Raw genomic sequence first — 20350 nt, forward strand, 5'->3', positions numbered from 1 at the left:
TGCAAGAACAATTACGTCCGCTTGTACGCATGTCCCGTCTGCCAGTGTAACTGAGTTTTGACCGAGCTTCTGTACTCCTTCTTCACACCGATGGATCTTGATGCGTCCATCAATGATCATCTGGCTGGCTCCTTGGTCGATATAATAATGGCCACCTGTGATAAGCTGATGGTCTGCCAGTCCGTAACCGTCCTCGCCGGTGCGGACGGCCAGCCCAGCCTTCGTCAATCCATCGAGCATCATCCTGTCGTTCTCGGCCATGATGCGTGTCAAGCCGATACTCATGGTGCGAACGAGGGGGATCGGTATCGAGTTGCTCAGCAAGTCCGCGTCTTCAGTTGTCAAACCCGGCATGTTCCAGATGCCAAGCATAATCGTCTTCCACGCAGCTCTGGACAGAGAGAAAATAGGGTTTCGCTGGATCATACATACTTCCCGCGCGCCACATTTTACGAAGTCCTGGGCAATATCGTGACCGCTAGTGCTGCAGCCAATAACGACAACCTTCTTGTTCCCCAGGTCAGGGATATGTCGAGCTGACTGATGCTCGATGGAATGATATATGAGGCCTCTGAAGGTCTCTTGACCGTTGAAGTTCGGAATGATGGGAACATCGCTGTAGACTCCGGTTGCAAGCACGACTTGCTCTGAGTGAAGAACGTCCTCTCCGCACGGGCCGTTGACCCTGATCTCGTGTCTCGAGCCGAGCCTTCTCACTGAGCTAACTGTGGTATTAAGCCGCACGTTGAGACCCATAATTTGCGAGTAGTGCTCCAAGAATTCCGCCGTTTGATCGCGATTGAGCCATTCAGGCCAGTTTTCGGGGTATTTCATGAATGGATAGTGATCAGTAAAGGTTGGTGTGTTGAGCGTGACGGTGTCGTATCGCAGTCTCCAAGAATCGCCAACTCGTGCATGTCGATCAACAACGAGCGTTTCGACCCCCATGGACTTGAGACGAGCGGCTAAAGAGATACCGGCTTGGCCTGTCAACGTCAGTGTGTATTCCGTGGAAGAGTTCTGGAGGGCTGTACCTGCGCCAATGATGAGAACAGGGAGCTTGTGCTTGTCGCCGTAGGTTTCTGGGGTGCCATACAATGAGAAAACGTTATTGCGAATTCTCTCCCTCTCTAAGTCTTCCTGGTAATGAAGCTGCGACAGCTCTGTGAATACAGTCCAGGCTTTCCACTCCCCGCTGGGCTGGTTCACCATCTTCAAGAAACCTTGGCCTTTGCCAAATTTCGTATGGAAGGAAAAGGCCGATTGCAACCAAGTATCACCCGCCCATTCAACTAGGAAAGGCTTCAAGCCTCCTGTTTCCGGCTTCAGATCAGTCAAGATAACATCAGAGCGGTGCAAGTATGCGCTGATTTTGTCGAAACCCTGCTTGGTGGTGAAATCCCACGACAGTCCAAGCATGTCTCGCCACCAGCATTCGCGGATGAACGACTCTTTGAGCCTGTCAAATTTGCGCTCATTGAAACAGGATTGCAGTTTGTAAAGCCATGCAGTGATGATATCCTTCGGTTCAATTTGATCCTTGTCCACATGGAGGTTGAGCTTGGGCATCGGCGGAAGCACGGTGCCATCCATGTCGCTGATGAGCGCCGAGATGTGGCGGCACCTTGATTTCGCGGTGGTGACTAGGACGCAGGGTAGGACTGCTGAGGTTGGGGCAAGACAACGGCGCTTCCCACTGTCCTCAGGCGCTCTACAATGCTAGAATATATGGCCGAGACGGTGGCATTAGTACACTATATCGTAGAATTACACCAGGGTAACAATCATAAAGTCCAGCGTCAATCATGGACGCTGTCCGATGCCGTTGTGAGTGATTATCTTGCTCATGGGGTGGGGCATTGTCGACGTAGATGACCCCAGGGCATGAACCTGACTTGTAGACCTTGGAGGGGTGTGTCATTAGACAGCTTGCCGCCTGGGATCTTGGGGCAAGAATTCGTGCTTGCCGTACGGTAGGTCCTGTTTGACTACATGCCCATGTATACCGCGAGTAACTTCCGAATTGGGTCACGATTGGCGCTCTTCTTCCGCGACCAACTTTTTCTATTCTCGCATCCCGGTGCTGTACGAGGCCACATACGATAACGTGGGTACATATAGATCGCAAACTATGCCCTAGCCGCGCCAGACTGCTTCAATAGCAACAAAAAAGGTCATGGGATTGGCCTCCAGACGCACAACATCAAAGCTCTCGTGTGCTGCCTTGAAAATGTTTCTCCATGCCTCCGCCGGGCGCTCCTCGGCGTTGAAAAGAGCCATCATCCTCAAATCTGTGGCCGTGCCCATTTGCTGAATCGATCGCGGGGTGTTCACACTGCCACCTGCTGCCTGTTGATGGCCGACGTAATCCAAGAAGAAGACCTTTGCGCCGGGTCGCAGTGCAGGTACGAGAGCCTTGAGGATCTTTACACATTCCTCATCTGGCCAATCGTGGAGAATGAGCTTGATGAGGAATATGTCAGCATTAACAGGCTGAGGGTTGAAGAAGTCGTGAGCTCTAAAGCTAACACGGTTTTTGAGGGCATCCGGGCAGTGCTGATCGAAGGCTGATTCTGCATGCGGGAGGTCCTCGACGATGATGTTCAGGCTTGGGAAACGTTGCGCTAGGGAGAACGAGTCATGGCCACCGGAGCCACCAAGGTCAACAATGGTGGCATCACCCAGGGCGTTCCAGTCAAATGACTCGGCCAGCGTAGACTCCAAGTGGAAAATGTCTTTGATGTAGCGCATAAACTCGACAAAGTTCCTCTGGCGCCAGCCTTTTTGTTCTCCTTCGCCGTCGTTTTCGATGAAGTCCCAGGAGGTCTCATAGTTGCCAGTACAGCCGCCTTTCTGGTATAAAGCAAACGCAGTTTCGCTAATTTCCTTTGTCAGGGTAGGTTTGCCGCGAGAGTGAAGCTCCAGTGCTCGATTCATGGCCAACATTGGTGCTCCTGCATCATCAATGATCGTAGAGACAAGCGCACGAAGTCCCGAAGATTTGGCGAGAGCAGCTGATCGAGAGGAGTGTGAGACTTGCTGTGTCACATCGAAATCACCCTCTGGTGCAAAGAGCCGCAAAGTGGTGGCATGTTTGAGGACACGAATTACTACCTCCTCCGGCAGCCGCGTGTGATCTGCGATACCCTTCACCGATGAAGAACCATCCAAGGGAACGGCAGACCAGAAGTTGAAGTGATTCATGAGATTAAGTGCCATGATATCCGGGACACACTAATTTCACAGTTCGTAAGCGGTTGAACGGGCCTCAAGTCTCATTCTCGAACCTTACTGTGTGGACATGGTTGAAAATGCTCTCACTTGGCCCTTGCACCAGGTACCACAGATCCGTGATTTTGTCGAGAAGCTTCTGTCGGTGGAGAAACAGCTCGGTGCTGAGATTCTCATAGCTTACTGGACTGTCAGACTTGAAGGTTGGCTCCGCGATTTGCTGCTCAGCCAGCGACTTCGTGAAGCTGTCTGACAGTGCCGTGATTTCGGCAGTCAGGTCTCGAATGTTTCCAGCCATTGTCATCAATTCGATATCGGTAGTGTCTTGCGCTGTGACGAGCGTGGCCTAAAGGGTGAACATGGCGCAGATTTGTATGGCAAACTAGCAGACATTGGCTTTGCAGCCAACCGTCGGCATTCTGGTGACTCTGCCTCTGACACAATTGATTGGGTACCTGTGGACAAGGCTCACACCCTGTACATCGAAGTACATTCTGCGCCTTGTTGTCGCCAAGATGATGATCTCTCCCGTTTTCGACATAGCTGGCATGTGTGACCAAATTTCACTAGCAACGCCGTGGCATCATTCGGACATACGGCTCGTGAAGGGCGGCACATCGAGTTCAATCACGACCTGGTTAGCTCATCTGCTTCGCCTTGGTTCGCTAGGCCGTACCATGGGAATCCGAGAATCTTCAGCGGCGAAACCACTTTTTCTCGAGTCGTGGACCACTACCATGTACTACGGAAGGACGCGACTGGCCTAAAGAAATGCCGCAAGATTGGTCCGATGGTGGCGGCGCCATCCGACAAATCTTATCAATCGGATCAGAAGCGGCCCCAGCGAAGCTTGACTTCCCTGAAATAGCCTAGGGGATGTGCGGGCTGCCCCGCTACTCTAAGTCTAAAGCATTGCTTACGGAGCCTTGTGGAACGGCATCCCACATACAACGGCGCCGCACACGCCGTTACATGGCGCAGGAAAGTCAAAAAACTGATTGGGGTGCACGTCAATCTACAGGACGCACCGCTGGCGATCCTCGCCGTGTCCCTGAATGACAATAGCTGCTCAAGGCTCATTTACCGACTGTGTCGACTAGCAGGGGTTCTGGCCAAGCCATTGCCATATGCCAAGGCCAGAGTGGCGTGTCGCCGAGGTCGCACAGTCCTTGAGCATGGTCCGACTCCGCGAAGGCACATCGTAGCGACCCTTTGAGAGGGTCTTCCTACGCCCCCCAAGTGACATGTAACATGTGAATGCTAGCAAACTATGCCTGCGCCTCGCAACATGCAGCGATCCGGGCCTTGGCTATTATTCCGACGGACACCCTTGCTCACGATTTATGCGAAAGGCGAAGTCATTGAGATAATATGACTACCACGCTTTGTTCGACGCCCATTAGATAACGAAAAGAGAATAATACTCGTCTCGTAAAGGGATATGGCAGTCCACGTACTGTGATCACTCTGGCCATCAGCCACACACAATCAAGTCTCTCAGGCCGTACCACAAATGGCTGATGGAAAAAAGGTGTTGATGCTGACCAACTCTGAGTTGGGGCAGGCAAACGTCTTTCTCGCCGTCGCCCATGAGCTGTTGCAGCTCAGCGCACAGGTACAGGTTGATATTTGCTCCTTTGCGCCGCTGTCAGGTCAGGTCTCGTCGATCAGTCAGCCCAACATCCTCACCAGAGGTGATCCCCGAGTCAATTTTATACAGTTATCAGGTCCGTCATGGAAAGAGGCACTTTTCGGCCGCCCGGAACACCAGTTCCAAGAGCTGTGCGACATTCGTCCCACAGTCTGGAACGTTGGCAAGGCCGCCAAACTTACTCGCATTGCCTGCCCCTGGGCGCCAGATGAGGCTTGCGGGCTGGTCAAGCAGCTGGAACAGATAATCACGGATACGAAACCGGACTTGATCGTCGTTGACAACGCCTTCCCCCCGGCTGTTACAATCTGCTACAAGCTGAAGCCGAACTGGATTGTACTGTCTCCGAACACGTACAAGGAGTTTGCGTTGGCCAAGCAGCCAAATCAGCAGTACTACTGGAAGTATCCGCCGTACGTCATGAGGATACGCAGTCGAACCGCATCGAGACTGACTGGTTCTGTATCAGACCACGATCTACTATTCCATTCCCGGTGCCGTGGTACCAGATACCACTGGTGTACTACATGGTCCGGAAGATGTTCTTGAACGACTCAGACACTTGGATGCTTCAACATGCGAGCCGAATGAAAGAGTCTATCAATACCGACTACGCCGACTGGGCATACATATCCATCGTACCTCCCGAAGGTTTAAAGGTCCTTCTGGCTACCCGCCCAGAGATCGACTTTCCCTTTGACGTCATTCCAGAGCACATGGTTCCTTGTGGCCCAATACTGAGGCCTGTTCAAGCTGTTGGCGATGCAGACCCTGATCTTGCAAAATGGTTGGCTCAACGCCCTACCGTTTTCGTCAATCTGGGCACACATGCTTCGGTGACAGTGAAGAAGGCTATCCAGATGGCCAAGGCCCTGAAACGCTTGCTCGAAAGAGCTGCCAAGGAACAAACGGAGATGCAAGTTCTGTGGAAGCTTCATCGGCGCGGCGACTATAGGATGTCAAGTGTGTCTGATGCCCTGGGAGAGAAGTGGTCAGGGTCTGTCCGCATTACCGATTGGCTCGACGTGGGGCCGACGGCGATCCTGGAATCCGGTCACATTGCTTGCTCTGTCAACCATGGCGGAGCAAACTCTTTCTTTGAGGCCGTTAGGCATGTGTTCAGCTCCAATTTCCTGACATCATGATGGCTGACTGTACCAGTGCTGGTGTACCCCAGGTGATCCTGCCCGTCTGGGGAGACACCTACGACTTTGCGAAGCGAGTCGAGTGGCTCGGCATTGGAAAGTTTGGAAACCCTCGATATGCACCAGATGTCGATGCAGGCGAGCTTGGACGTAACTTGGAGAAAGTCATACTTGGCCCTCGAGCGCAGCAAATGAGGAAGGAGGCACAAAAGTTGGCTGATCTTTGTCGTGTTGATGGCGGTGGACGACGCGTTGCGGCAAAGTATATCCTGCAGATACTGCAACTGTAACTACAGCAGCCGTATAACACAGGTTCGAACCGGCGGGGAATGGTCATATGGACTGTCAGTGCACATTACGTAGACCAGTCCCAAGATTACACGAGTTCCGGGTACATGTCCGTTCAAAAAGATACATGGCCAGCGATACTTCTCCATCATGAATACTAATGGTTTTCAAGGCTGCCTAAAAAATTCTATTGGAGCATTTGTTGCGTCGCGTTCAGCCTGTAGCTCTCATTTTTCTCCATCAACTCCGTGTGTCGGCCGCTGTCGACGATGTGCCCTCCCTCCACCACGAAAATGATGTCAGCCTTGTGCACTGTGTGCAGTCTGTGAGTAATTGCCAGCACAGTCGTCCCTGTAGAAGCGCTTTCAAGGCTCTTCTGAAGGGCTGCCTCGCCTGCTGCATCCAGAGCGCTGGTGCTTTCGTCCATGAGCAGCAGGCGTGGTCGGCGGACCAAGGCACGGGCGATGGCAAGCCGCTGCTTCTGCCCCCCTGAAAGACGCGACGCCGACGCACCACACGGTGTATCGTATCCTTGTGGAAGAGCGACAATTTCGTCATGAATACCAGCGGCTCGACAGGCAACCTCGATTTCCTCGTCCGTGGCGTCATGCCCCGGGACAGCACCCAACCCGACGTTGTGTCGTACAGTCCCATCAAAGAGGGTAGGGTCTTGGGGTACTAATGCCACAATGTCCCGAAACGAGTCTGGAAGCTTTGCGACGTCCTTTTCATCTATGAAAATAGATCCTGCCGAAGGTGCGTATAGCCTCTGGACCAAGTTCATGATGGTGCTCTTGCCTGCCCCTGAAGGGCCAACGAGGCCACAAAATTGGTTGGGCCGAATGGTGAAGGACACGCTATCAAGAACAGGGGTCTCAGGATTCCTGGGGTAAGCGAATGAAACGTTGTCGAATACGACTTTGACGCCTCCTTTGGCAGTGGTGAACGGCGGATCTCGCCTGGCGTTGGCGGCGGATTCGACGTCTTTCCCGCCATCTCCAGTACGATTGACGCGAACGGTGGATCCTATATGAACAATACCCATGACGCGAGCTATGGCGAGACGAGCCCTGGAAAATTCTGGTGCAAGGGTGAACATCGTACTCCAGAGTTTCGCGCCTGTGAGCATGGCGACCAGGACGATGAGAAGGTCTCGCTGGGTGTATTCGCCCTTCATAATGAGCTGAGACCCCCACCAATACGTCAAACCATTGACAAATGGAGAAGTGGTGTGCGAAATGGAGAGCAGAATGTTGGTGGAGGCTGCCGATCGGACGACCTGGTTCATGGGCGGCGCCAGCAATCGCTTGTACGACTCCATATATGTGGTCTCCAAGGAGAGTGTCGCCACGCTGCGAATTGATTGAATGGCCTCTGAAGCCAACGAGTTGGCTTTTGCAAATGACTCCTTGTGACGCTCTTCGAAACGAGCTAGCATGCGCAATTGCATGAAGCCAGATCCGAGGAGGATTGGGATCGACACCAGAGCGACGAGGGCGATTTTCCAGGCGTAAATGTGGGAGATGATGACAGCGATGATAATGTTGACGGCAATTGCAAATATCGTTCCAAAGGTGGAACCGCTGAAGCTCCCGATAGACATACAGTCCTTGGTGATGATCGACAACAATCCCGATGGAGTGCGATCCATCGAGGTGTGCCATTCGAGAGGCTGCTCGAGCAGCGACCGGAACGACAGTGTGCGTAGCGCAAGCAGAATTCTCTCTCCAATGATACCAAATCCCAGCCAGGCGAAGAAGTTGGCAAACAACTCGATTGCGCCGAGCATGAAGATGAGCCCGCCAAAGAACCTACCCATGGACAAAATGCGCTCGACGGTGCTCTGGCACGGGTTCAGCGCCCCAACCGTGTAGCCAAAGATTAATCCAGATCCCGAGAACACGGCGCCGACAAAGACGGCGGCAAAGAGAGCGAGTATAAGCCATCCTAGGGAAGGTCTGACTAGCCAGAGGATCCCTTTCAAGACGCTGCCAAACGGTCGCTGAGGAGTGTTTTTGTCGCCGACGGTGTCGTCGTCACCTTTCTCCTTGGATTCCGGTTTGTCACACGTAGCAGCTTCCGGCTTCTTGATTGAAACGTCTCGGTCGAACGCATCGCCGCTTCCGTTTTTGAGCGACTCGTCGATGGAGGTGCTTGAGAGGCATTCGGCTTCTTCTAGATCTCCGCCACTCGTGTTCACCTTTTGCAGTCTTGCCAGGGCCGCAAACTTTCCATCCTCCCTGGCCATGAGCTCGGAATAAGTCCCTTGCTCCAAAACTTGACCGCCCTCCAACACAATGATGTTGTCGGCATCGCGGATTGTCGCAAGTCTATGGGCAATGGAGATGATTGCTCGCTTACGAGACGCCGCCACGCGCGCAATGGCGTTCTGCATACGGCGCTCACTAGCAGAATCGACGCTGGCAGTCGCCTCGTCGAGAATGAGCACCTCGGCGTCACGAATCAGAGCCTGGGCAAGTGCTATGCGTTGGCGCTGGCCGCCACTGACCGAGCTGCCCCTTGGACCGACAGAGGTTCCATAGCCCGCGCTCAAGCGGTCAATGAACTCCGCGGCGTCTGCTTGCTCTGCTGCGTGTCGCACGCAAGTAGCAATCTCGGCCAGGCCGCCCCCTCGAGCTTCCACCCAGGCTAGTGCATCTTTTCCCTTTGTGGCTGCCTGGGCCAATTCCGGGCCGCCCAGAAAATGCTTCAGGCGCCGATGATGCTCATGGGGGGAGTTGACAAGCCCTAGCGCAATGTTCTCAAGTATGGAACAGTCAAACAAGGACGGCTCCTGCTGCACAAACGTCATGCAGCTTCGAAGCGATCGCACATTGAGAGCTCTGAGGTCTTGGCCATTCATCTCGATGCAGCCATCGGTCGGGTCATGTAGTCGAGCCATCAGCGAAGCAATTGTCGACTTGCCGCTACCAGAAAGGCCAACAATGGCAGTGTATTTGCCAGACGGAAACTCAAGGCTGATATTTCGCAAGGCAGGTTGGCCAGGTCGCGTTGGGTACTCGAACGTGACGTTTCGGAACGCAATGCTCTTGGGCGTACCTAAAGGCAGGGCTTCGCCTGAATCTGACGTACCGTCGATGGCAGACGGGGTTTGGATGTCTCTGATGAGTCGCTGATACGCGGAGACAGCCCCCCCAATAAATGGGAGCATTGGTGCTATTCCGCCCAGCATAACGCAGGCTATTCACAGTCAGCGACTTGAAACCGACGTGGTGCACGAGGTGAAGTTTTGGGTATGTGCGTCTCACCATCGATGAGGAGATACACAATGGCGTAGATCTGGCCAATGGATGATCCTCCATTGTCTTCCCTTGCTGCGTCCGCGATCTTAATACTGCCCTGCCAAAAGGCCAAGGCGTTTGCGCTGTACGCAAAGAAGTAGATCAAACCCGTCTGCACTGACGCAACGGCGGCCTTGGCAATGGCATGCTTGTGAGCGACAGACATGTGGCCAACGAACATGGCCTCGAGTCGAGAAGCAGCACCGAATGCTTGGACTACCGGTATGTGCGATAGGGCCTCCGAGGCAATTGAAGAGGCAGACGTAACAGCTTCGCTGTACTTCTCTGCGAACTTTGCTGTGTATCTGCTACCGATTGCGCCAGAGAGAAGAAACGCCGGCATCACGGATATCAGGATCCCTGCCAGCCGCGGCTGTTGCGAGAAGGCGATGACGAACACGGTGGTCATGAAGCTCAGCGTGGAAACGATCGCGCCAACTTTCTCGGAGGTGCCTGACTGCACGGCTGCAATGTCGCTTTGCAACCTGCTCGAGACCTGGCCCGCTGATCCGCGCGTGTCGAAGAACGACGGGGGCTGCCTGAGCAGGGCGGCGACATAGTGGTTGCGAAGACGCTGTGCCAGCCGCTGGCTAATGATGCTCCACGCCGTGAGATAGCAGTAGATGAGGAAGAAGGCGATGGCGCCGATCCATGCTGTCTTGATGACCTTGTCGTTGATAGAAGACTCGTAACGAAAGGGATCCTGGCCGGGACCACCTTCGGCGGCGCACGTCGCACTGTTGAAGTTGTCTACCAGCTGGCCGAAGAGAACACCTATCAATGGAAATGGAACGCCAGCTCCTGCGGCACATAATGTCCCAAACACAATCAGGGCGATATCGACCCATGTAGGTTCGGCGGCGAAGAGGAGGCGGAAAAAGACAAGGAATCGACTGAATATCTGCATCATGCTCAATCAGCCCGGGTTCAATTCTCGATAGCTTCACGACACCACTGCCTTACATGTCCTTTTTGCTTCTGGTCCTTTGCGCTGGAACTAGGATCGCTGTCTGCACCCCGATCACTGATCGGATACTGGCCTACAGCACCCTGCCTACCACCGGGCTTAGCCTTCTCCGAGGACATCGCCTGGCGTCTTGCGTTCTCCCTGTGAAGGAACTGTCGCGACTCAATGGACGAAACTCCAGGAGCAATGCAAGCAATGAAATGACAGACAACCCGTCGCCTGTCCTGGCCTTTCGGTGTAGACAAAGGCACTCCCGCTCTGTGTGTCGTTGTTTGATGGACGTATCGGGCCCTCGAGAGCCTGCTCTGCTCCTGTTCCCGCACTGACTGCCGAAGGGGCCAAGAGACAGCCACTCAGGGACAAGTGCTTGGCCTTGAAGGACATTCCTCCGAAATCAGATAAACTCGGGGGGGCATGTGATGCCCGGTGCCAAGAAAAGCTTGGCCAAGCTACTGCGGACTCGGGTGGTTTGATGGCGCTGGGCTGGTACCCCGTTTGTACCGACCAGGGGGCTACATCTGATGATCAGGGAGTGTCGATAACCAAGCGGCAGGCCGTCGCGAGATGTGCCGCGACTAACTTATTACTTGGCACCATACAGAAGCCGGTCTCCTTTGGAGTTTGGCAATCCCTTCCGCCGGCTGAGGGAATTATTACGTATCCTTTGCCGCCGTGGCAATTCTCCTGCCCTCGGCCGAACCAGGTTACATTTCCGATTCACCGGCACAGAAGACCTATGATGGTCGGCGCTGCGAGTATGCACATGACATTGGCCTGGGAAGCGAGGTCATTCAGCGCAATCAATGAGAAGTGACTCTGAAGACCTCTGAGGCACATAGAGCGCCATTGTCGAAGTGTGTTATGATGCGTGGCAACGAAGGCGCACCTGAGCTGCGCACGGGGTCAATCGTTATTGCCCAGCTTCAACTCTCGCGGTCTATCATCTCCCTCAATTCGTGCAGACAGTCAAAAGCCTGTCAAATATAAGCGCATACGTCTCATATTCTCGTTCGCACCATGTTCAGCGATTGGAAAGGGCACGAATCGGCTTCGTCGTCAACCCAGAACTTGCCCAGCACATCGTTCAGATGGCAGCACTTCAACAAATTTTGCGCCATGAAGCCCAGCTTGGCATTTGTCTCCCTCCCATTGGATCTCTATCTCCATCAGACATTCACGACAAGGCGCTTGGTTGAAAGAAGACAGTCGCCTTTGACAGATTGGTAGAGGAAAGAGTCGCTGGCGGCAGGAATTACGCGACGTTGAACCTGCCAGCGTGGGCGGAGCGCTTCCCAGGCTGTTCAATCTCCTATCTGCGACCCTATCAAGTTCAGATCAGCTTGTGAGTTGAACTGTCGTGATGGAGGTGGATGTACGGGCTTTCATGTTGCCACGCATGCACAGGGGAAACGGGGCAGGATTATGAATCGCGATCTTCTGTGCTGCCTTCAAGACTGAAAAGCCAGATCGCTATTACATATGAACATTATCTGTATTCAAATTGTCGAGAACTCAGAGACTGCGTGGCCCATAGTCGCAGACGGGCCGGAACGCGGCCACTCAACTGTCGAAAGTGAGCCGCGACCGTTCGGGCCATGCGAAAGGCACGCTGCAAGCGACGCACGTTGACCGACAACAGACAAGTTTTCCAGTTCCAGGGCGCCAAAATGCGAGGAACACTCTGCTCGATGGCCTTCTCGTCTTTCCGACGCTCATATTGATCTGGTTCACGCACACGGTGTACCAGCGATCGAACCTTACCCAGCCGGACCAGCCCTCCCTGTAAGAGACCCGAGTTAGGTGTGGCATTGGACGGTCAATCGGACCAGGGTCAATGCAGACATCCCCAGGGGTGTCGAACGCTGAGCGCGCGGGGGTGCCTCATGAGACCACTGCGTGTTACATCTTATCAGATCCTCTTACGCAAGATTTTCCCGGTGATCTCCCTGTCCAACTTGAATCACGCGTGTGCCTCGGTTCCCGTCGGGAATATGGCCGTGCAAGGCTTGAACGCGGGCGTCGAGCTCTTGGCACAGCTGCCACAGCCGCCAACAATTTCCTTCCATGGATCCGCCGAGGAAGAGGTGGCGCACACGGGATGGAGCCTATGGGTCCGAGCTTAAAATGATGCCGCATCTAATCAGATCCTTGTGCTTGTGGGATGTTGGGGTGCCTTTCCCTGGCCTGGCTGGTGGATTGGGCGCATGCATGTGAGGACTGGACGCCCCGGCCGACTTCCATGCCCTCTTGCGCAAAACATGGCTGGGTCGAGCGGGCACGACTAGGCGTATTTGAGGCTGTACATCGGTGCCAAGCTCCCGAGCCCGGACGTTAGTCGACAGACCCTTTGCGACCACTTTTGGCAGCCATGAGCCAAGGCGGTTGTGGCGCTGTCGCCGTCGCACACGGATGAAGGGTTTGAACGCCCCGGTTCTCTTACATGAAGTTGCAGATTTTTTTCCCGGGCGGTTGAGGGCCGTTAAGTCATGACTGTCGCCGGTCCTCTCCGTTTCTCCTCCGAGATCGCCTCAGTAGCTTTTGGGCTCATGTTCCTGCCCCTACTTATTGCACGTGCTGTCTCTGCACTTTGTCCGACCCCCTCCAGAGAACGTTGAAGATCTCGCGACACGTTGAGATTGAACGATGCACAGAGTCGACGCTGACGGGCCTCGGCCGCAAGACAGCGACCACGTCGCCCCGGCCGATGTAGAGAAGCACCCCGCCCGTGACGATGTCACCACGACTGGGGCTGTGTTCAGCGATCAAGCCAAGAAAGAGGATGACAACACTTCCAACAACGAAGAGTTCCAGGATGGCGTGAAGCGCGTCCGCGCCATCACGACCGCTTGGTCGAAATGGTCGCTCTTTACCATGTTTGCGCTGTATGTGCCACGCCCCTAGGCTTCGCGCATCAAATGCTGTTGCTGTGATTAACTAGATCTCCAGTCTGTACCTGGTCACCTTCGTGGACTATCTCCAAAATGCGGTCGATTCAGTGCTCAACCCATACATTACGTCCTCCTTTGGCAGCCACGGCCTCCTCAACGTCGGCAGCGTCCTCTCAACCATCATTGGCGCATGCGCTCCCTTGGGCCTAGCAAAGATCATTGATGTATTGGGCCGCGTGGAGGGCTTCACCTTCATGCTCCTGGTCTCAGTCATCGGTAGCATCATGAAAGCTGTCGCCAAGAACGTCACTACCTATGTCGCGGCACACACGCTCTACTGGACAGGCCACATCGGCATCGGATATGTCGTCCGCGTCATGCTCTCCGACATGAGCAGCCTCAAAAACCGCATGCTCGTCATCGGCTTCAACCAGACGCCGAGGATCATCAGCAATCTGGCTGGGCCAAACATTGCAGACAAGTTTCTCAAGAGGCTCAACTTTCGCTGGGCTTTCGGCGCTTTCGCCATCATCCTGGTCGGCTGCAGTCTGCCCGCCATGGGTCTCATGACTTACATGTTCCGCAAGGCTCTCAAGAGGGGCGTCTTTCAGAAGCGCGCGCCGTCAGGTAGGAAGTGGCACCAGTCAGTGGCGCACTATGTTGTCGAGATCGACTTGGCCGGCATGATTCTCATCATGGGGGCGCTTTCCTGCATCCTACTGCCCTTCAGTTTGGTCAATTACGCTCCCCAGAAGTGGAAGACGCCATACATCATTGCCATGTTGGTGCTTGGTGTGATTCTCTTCCCGGTCTTTTACATTTGGGAGGCCAAGTTTGCGCCAGTGCAATTCCTACCTTGGAGGTACCTCAAGCAGGGGACTATTATCGGCTCTTGCCTACTCTATGGCATCATGTTTTTGTCAACGTTCACGTGGAACGGCTATTTCAACTCGTATCTGCAAGTCGTGCACCGACAAAGCGTCGAGCACGCAGGATACATTACCAACACCTACTCCCTTACATCGTCCTTCTTTGGGCCCATCATTGGATACATCATCCACAAGACGGGCAACTTCAAGTGGACCGCCTACAGCGGTGTGCCGATTATGCTGCTGGGGACGGCGCTTCTCCTGCCTTTCCGCCAACCTGACGCGCCCGTGGGAATGCTCGTGTTCACACAATTCCTGGTCGGTCTCGGAAGCGAGGTCTTCGTCATTTGCAGCTCGCTTGCAGTCATGGCACCTGTCACGCACCAGTACATTGCTGTCACAAACGCACTTGCGGGCCTCTTCGGCGGCTTCGGCGCCTCCATTGGATTGTCCATCGCCGGGGGCATCTGGAACAATTTGTTGCCCAAGGAGCTGTACAACCGCCTGCCCGAGGCGGCCAAAGGTAGATCGACTGAGATCTTCGGTGATTTGAAGTTGCAGATGAAGTTTGCCGACGGGTCGCCGGAGCGGGACGCTATCGTTGGAGCCTACGCCCATGTCATGAGGTACATGCTCATCGCGGGCGTGGCGTTGATGCCACTCTGCCTGTTGTCTATCGTTGTCTGGAAGAACATCAACGTCAAGAAGATTGAGGAGGAGAGGGGCAAGCAGACGAAGGGTACCACTTTCTAATTGGAAAGTGGAAATCACAAGTACCAAACCCGAAATCTTCATCGAACTTCACACCTTCTCTCAGGCTGGGATACCGGAGTGCCCACCACCTCAAAGACAGACGACTCGTGACTATGGATGCGATGGCTCCAAGCTGTGTAGCAGAACATTGAAGTTTGGGCAGGGTACTAGCAGTGGCAGAAATGAACGGATGTGGCAGCATTGTCACCCTCATGGCTTCGCCAGAAAGATTCGTTCTCACGGTGGCCCGTTAGGATAGCACTATTCGACTTATGACGACACTTTGCACGCTTATTCTTCAGGTCAGAGTTCTTGCTAATGACAGCTCAATCTACTTCGTACGTGCTGACCTCACATGTACTTTTCGTTTTGCCCCCAAAAACCCCCAAGGCCATTTGGCATACGTTCCACCCTTCATGTCATCAAGCAGCACTTGCTTACAGCCGGCTGGTGGCCCGCAGGCTAGACTCCTTGCTCAGCTCAAACCGATCCAGGTTCATGACCTTGTCCCATGCGGCAATAAAGTCCTTCACGAATCTCTGAGCACCATCGGCGCTGCCGTAGACCTCAGCCACGGCACGCAGCTCAGCCTGAGAGCCGAATGCCAGGTCGGCCCGGGTGGCCGTCCACTTCTTGGCGCCGCTCTTCCGGTCGCTGCCCTCGAAGACATCGCCATCGGCTCCAGCCTGCTTCCACACAGTGCCCATGTCCAGGAGGTTGACGAAGAAGTCGTTGGTCAGAGTTCCGGGGCGGCTGGTGAAGACACCGTGGGCCGAGCCATCGTAGTTGGTGTTGAGGACGCGGAGGCCACCGACGAGAGCCGTGAGCTCGGGAGGCGACAGCGTGAGAAGCTGTGCCCTGTCGATGAGGAAGTTCTCCAGCTTAATCCTGTCCGTGGACTTGCCATAGCTGCGGAAGCCGTCGGCGTAGGGCTCAAGATGTCCGACGGACTCGACATCAGTCTGCTCCTGCGAGGCATCCATGCGGCCTGGAGTGAAAGGAACAGTGACGTCGTTGCCAGCATCCTTGGCGGCCTTCTCGACGGCGGCGCAGCCAGCCAGTACGATCAGGTCAGCCAGAGAAACCTTCTTGCCACCGCTCTGGAACCGCTTCTGGATGCCCTCCAGAGTGCTGAGCACTTCGGCAAGCTGGCGGGGGTTGTTGACCTCCCAGTCCTTCTGGGGCGCCAGGCGGATACGGGAGCCGTTGGCACCGCCGCGCTTGTCGCTGCCGCGGAAAGTCGAGGCAGAGGCCCAGGCAGTGGACACAAACTTCGACGGGTTCACGCCGGAGGCGAGGATCTCCTTCTTGAGGGCCGCAATGTCGCGGTCATCGATGACGGCGTGGTTGAGAGCCGGGATGGGGTCCTGCCAGATGAAGTCCTCAGAGGGAACCTCGGGTCCGATATAGCGAACGCGGGGACCCATGTCACGGTGCGTCAGCTTGAACCACGCCTTGGCAAAAGCATCTGCGAACTGGTCGGGGTTCTCCAGGAAGCGTCGAGAGATCTTCTCGTAGGCCGGGTCGTAGCGGAGCGACAGGTCGGTCGTCAGCATAGTGGGCAAATGCTTCTTGTTAGGGTCAAAGGCATCGGGGATGATGGGCTCGGCATTCTTGGCCACCCACTGGTTCGCACCAGCCGGGCTCTTGGTGAGCTCCCAGTCGTACTTGAACAGGTACTCGAGATACTGGTTGCTCCACTTGGTGGGTGTCTTGGTCCACGTCACCTCCAGGCCGCTGGTGATGGTGTCGGGGCCCTTTCCGGAGCCGTGGCTGTTCTGCCATCCGAGGCCCTGAGCCTCGATGCCAGCCGCCTCGGGCTCCTTGCCCACGTTGCTAGCCGGCGCAGCACCGTGCGTCTTGCCGAAGGAGTGGCCACCGGCGATCAGGGCGACGGTCTCCTCGTCGTTCATGGCCATGCGGCCGAACGTGGTGCGAATATCACGGGCCGCAGCCACAGGGTCGGGGTTTCCGTCGGGACCCTCAGGGTTGACGTAGATGAGACCCATGTGGGCGGCCGCAAGGGGCGACTCGAGGTCACGGGTGTGGATGTCCTTGGCATCGGGAGCCTTCTGAGCGGCATCAACGGCACCGTGGTGCTTGACGCCCTCGTGGCCATGCGAGTAGCGAACATCATTGCCCAGCCAGGTAGTCTCGCCACCCCAGTAGACGGACTCGTCTGCCTCCCAGGCATCGCTACGGCCGCCAGCGAAGCCGTACGTCTTGAAGCCCATGGACTCGAGCGCCACATTGCCGGTCAGGACAAGCAAATCAGCCCAGGAGATCTTGTTGCCGTACTTCTGCTTAATGGGCCACAGCAGCCGGCGGGCCTTGTCGAGGCTGACGTTGTCCGGCCAGCTGTTGAGGGGGGCGAATCGCTGCTGACCCTGTTTTGGGTTGACGCGCCGGTTAGCGATAATTCCAGCCGACCCAACCCTTACAGCATCAATTGATTGGAACATACCTGACCAGCACCGCCACGGCCGTCAAACACACGATAGGTGCCGGCGCTGTGCCAGGCCATGCGGATGAAGAGGCCGCCGTAGTGGCCAAAGTCCGCCGGCCACCACTCCTGGGAGTCGGTCATGAGCTCATTGAGGTCTTTCTTGATGCCCTCATAGTCGAGGGTCTTGAAGGCAGCGGCATAGTCGAACTCCTTGCCCAGCGGGTTCGTCAGGTCGGTGTGCTGGCGCAGGATGTTGAGCTTGAGCGAGTCGGGCCACCAGTCGCGGTTCCTGGTGCCGCCGCCACCAATGTTCATCTCCTGAACAGGGCACTTGCGCTCTGCCATGGTGCTGCAGGTGTATCTCTCGTCCTTTTGACTATGATGTTGAAGCTGTCCCTGGGCTATGCGGTGAGCTGATGGAAATGAGAGGGACGCAATTGGGGGCTTCAACGGATGAGGGGCGCCACGCCCCGCGTTTTATGTGTCAACGGACCCCGCACCCAATGACGAATAGCTGGAATCTTATTTGCTCGGGGCCGGTCCGCCGAGCGACAGCTTTCGGTCAGTTACAGTCCCTATCCGGGCATTAACGAGACACCTTGCGGTCGGCCCCGTTCGACAGTGAAGGCTATGTTATGGCGCGTTAGAATTCTTATCAGCTCCGGGCGCCTTGGCCAGGAGCTGGGACAACAAGGTCACCGTTCCTTCCGTGGTTCCGCCAACGCTTGCGGACCCTGCCTTCCCGTAAAGTTTCAAGCGTTTCCCGTCCGAGTCGAGCCTAATACGAGGCGGTTGGCAGCCGCCGTGCTCTTGTTTCCCATCACCAAGTAAGAGACACGCTCACGCTGGGATGTCGCGGATCTGGTCGGTTCCGTGGTCCTCGCTCTCGAAGCAGCTTGACTCCCTCCCTACCTACGAAGTAGGTACATGTATGCTCTCATCAGGGTGCTCCTTGTGGCTCGTGCACCCATCATCACCGTTTCCACCGGCACTTCGGTGGAATATGCCGGCCGCCTCCGCCCGGGCCCTTGATTGGCCCTGGCTCCTCACTTTTCGTCAACCCTCTCCGTTATTACGTGAAGGCCAGCGATCCTTGACGCTCTCCAAACCTCCGGTTGTTGCCGAATCCACAGCTGTGTCGTCCATAACCTGGCTTGGTCTGCCCACGCCGACGACCGATTCTTGAGCTTTCGACGCCTCTCGACTATTTGGGAAGGCCTCAGCGAGCTACCCCGCCACGCCGACCTCCTCACCCCACCCGACCGGCTTCCGCGGCCTCGTTGCCGGTCACGGGGCTCCAGCCGATGCAGCCCCTGACGAGCTTGGCTTGGCCTTGGGAGTGGCCGCGTGCTGAGAGGCCAATTTCATATTTAGCCGTCTCGTGGCCTTGCTTGATGCCGTTCAATTACGACGACCGTTCTCAGGAGATACCGCAGGCTTGCGCCAGCTTCAACACCTTCGGACTAAAGCGGGCCACGAGTGATCTCACTTCGAGCTTAGCTAGCGTGTCATGCTTTAGCCTCTGGACCGTCCAATGGTCTTGCCGCTGTAACAAATGGAGCTCGAAACCCTCTTCGCGTGGACGCCGTCGTGTTTAGGGTAGCCCTCAGGAGCCACGATAAACGTGATGGATGACGCGCAGGGAGGGCAGATAAAGCGCAGAACAGTAATTTGCCACTGCATTCCAGGCGAAACGGCACGGAGCATTCCCCAATTTTCCCATCCGCCGGCAGTATACATAGCTTACCTATAACGGAGATGTCGTCGGTTTTTGCTCCTTAAGGTCGTAGGGAATGCGTTGTGTGGGGGCCGGCGCTCGTTCCTCTGCAATTGTGGACGTCTGGTGTCTCAATCACGATTGTCGGGGAGGGCCGCAGCCTGAGGCTCTCTGTTCCAACACAGTGTACTGGATAGCACTACATAATACAATGGTAGTATCATATGTGGCAATTGGGAACCCTCCTTGCCATCCTCCACCTTGTTTTACGTGAACGCCTGGGGTGTTCGCGTTGCGCCCGTTCTCCCACGTTCATGTTACATGTAGCAGTTGAGACCATATTTGTGCCCGAGGGTTCGCAGACAGCAAGATTACGCGGCCCGCAGCGCTACTCTCCTTGTCAGGGCTTTTGCTCTGTATACGGGACAAGCGCAGCACCCACTGACAGACACGGGATTGCGGCGAAGCCGCTTGCAATCGACGCCAGTTGCTCGTGGGAGAACCACGCGACAACGTCTGTCGTGTCAGCAAAGTCGCTTCGGTGGTGGACCATTCCCGAACATTTTCTGACTTCGTTATTGTCGCAACCGTGCCAATCCAATCACGTTCCTTCTTTAGAGATTGAGTCCGACTTGAGCGAGGACTACGAGTTACTGTCAGCCCCAGCCACGGACATCTTTCAAAGTGCCTATCAGCAATGTCCAGCAGCACTATTGAATTCATGTCTTACACATCGGAGCCGAGTAAATGGAACTTCGCTCGTGCGCCATAATATTTGCACGCTACTGTCTGACGCTATAGATATCGGCCGATGTACTTCAGGCAATTGACCCACGAATAAAGTGCTATGGCGGCTAAGAGCCGTTCACTTTGCAATGCCACTTGAGCCCTACTTTCAAGCATCTCCGTTCTAACGACTTCCAGGCTACCAGCCAGTCCCAGAACTTGCAGGTTTCATGATGCATGTCCCCACGTGACAGACAATGGATGATCTCCTGCCTTTCTAGCCGAGGCCTGTTGAAGAGGCAAAAATAAATTCGGGGATGTTCAGGACATTGGTCATGCTGCATTTTTTTTAATTTCCCTTGGACCC

General features: G+C 55.2%; 6 protein-coding genes across 6 annotated transcripts; 2 read left to right on the forward strand and 4 right to left on the reverse strand.

Annotated features, from left to right (window-relative positions):
* Positions 1–116: 116 nt before the first annotated feature.
* On the reverse strand, positions 117–1593 carry PLICBS_003709 (uncharacterized protein; the record flags this gene model as incomplete). The annotated part of the gene is made up of 3 exons (XM_065600276.1): positions 117–124; positions 189–986; positions 1035–1593. 3 exons carry the CDS (start codon positions 1591–1593, stop codon positions 117–119), a joined length of 1365 nt encoding a protein of 454 aa, XP_065456348.1.
* Positions 1594–2136: 543 nt separating this feature from the next.
* On the reverse strand, positions 2137–3529 carry PLICBS_003710 (uncharacterized protein; the record flags this gene model as incomplete). The annotated part of the gene is made up of 2 exons (XM_018323479.2): positions 2137–3234; positions 3293–3529. The coding sequence occupies 2 exons, from the start codon at positions 3527–3529 to the stop codon at positions 2137–2139; spliced, it is 1335 nt and encodes a 444-aa protein (XP_018178709.2).
* Positions 3530–4744: 1215 nt separating this feature from the next.
* PLICBS_003711 (uncharacterized protein) lies at positions 4745–6317 on the forward strand (the record flags this gene model as incomplete). The annotated part of the gene is made up of 3 exons (XM_065600277.1): positions 4745–5295; positions 5352–5999; positions 6044–6317. 3 exons carry the CDS (start codon positions 4745–4747, stop codon positions 6315–6317), a joined length of 1473 nt encoding a protein of 490 aa, XP_065456349.1.
* Positions 6318–6502: 185 nt separating this feature from the next.
* Positions 6503–10703, reverse strand: PLICBS_003712 (uncharacterized protein; the record flags this gene model as incomplete). Its single annotated transcript, XM_018323481.2, has 3 exons — positions 6503–9516; positions 9585–10518; positions 10581–10703. 3 exons carry the CDS (start codon positions 10701–10703, stop codon positions 6503–6505), a joined length of 4071 nt encoding a protein of 1356 aa, XP_018178711.2.
* Positions 10704–13227: 2524 nt separating this feature from the next.
* PLICBS_003713 (uncharacterized protein) lies at positions 13228–15094 on the forward strand (the record flags this gene model as incomplete). The annotated part of the gene is made up of 2 exons (XM_018323482.1): positions 13228–13466; positions 13531–15094. 2 exons carry the CDS (start codon positions 13228–13230, stop codon positions 15092–15094), a joined length of 1803 nt encoding a protein of 600 aa, XP_018178712.1.
* Positions 15095–15531: 437 nt separating this feature from the next.
* PLICBS_003714 (uncharacterized protein) lies at positions 15532–17885 on the reverse strand (the record flags this gene model as incomplete). Its single annotated transcript, XM_018323483.2, has 2 exons — positions 15532–17481; positions 17559–17885. 2 exons carry the CDS (start codon positions 17883–17885, stop codon positions 15532–15534), a joined length of 2277 nt encoding a protein of 758 aa, XP_018178713.1.
* Positions 17886–20350: the final 2465 nt, after the last annotated feature.

The sequence above is a fragment of the Purpureocillium lilacinum genome (assembly GCF_023168085.1).
Source record: "Purpureocillium lilacinum CBS 284.36 DNA, scaffold_2, whole genome shotgun sequence".
Classification (NCBI taxonomy): domain Eukaryota; kingdom Fungi; phylum Ascomycota; class Sordariomycetes; order Hypocreales; family Ophiocordycipitaceae; genus Purpureocillium; species Purpureocillium lilacinum.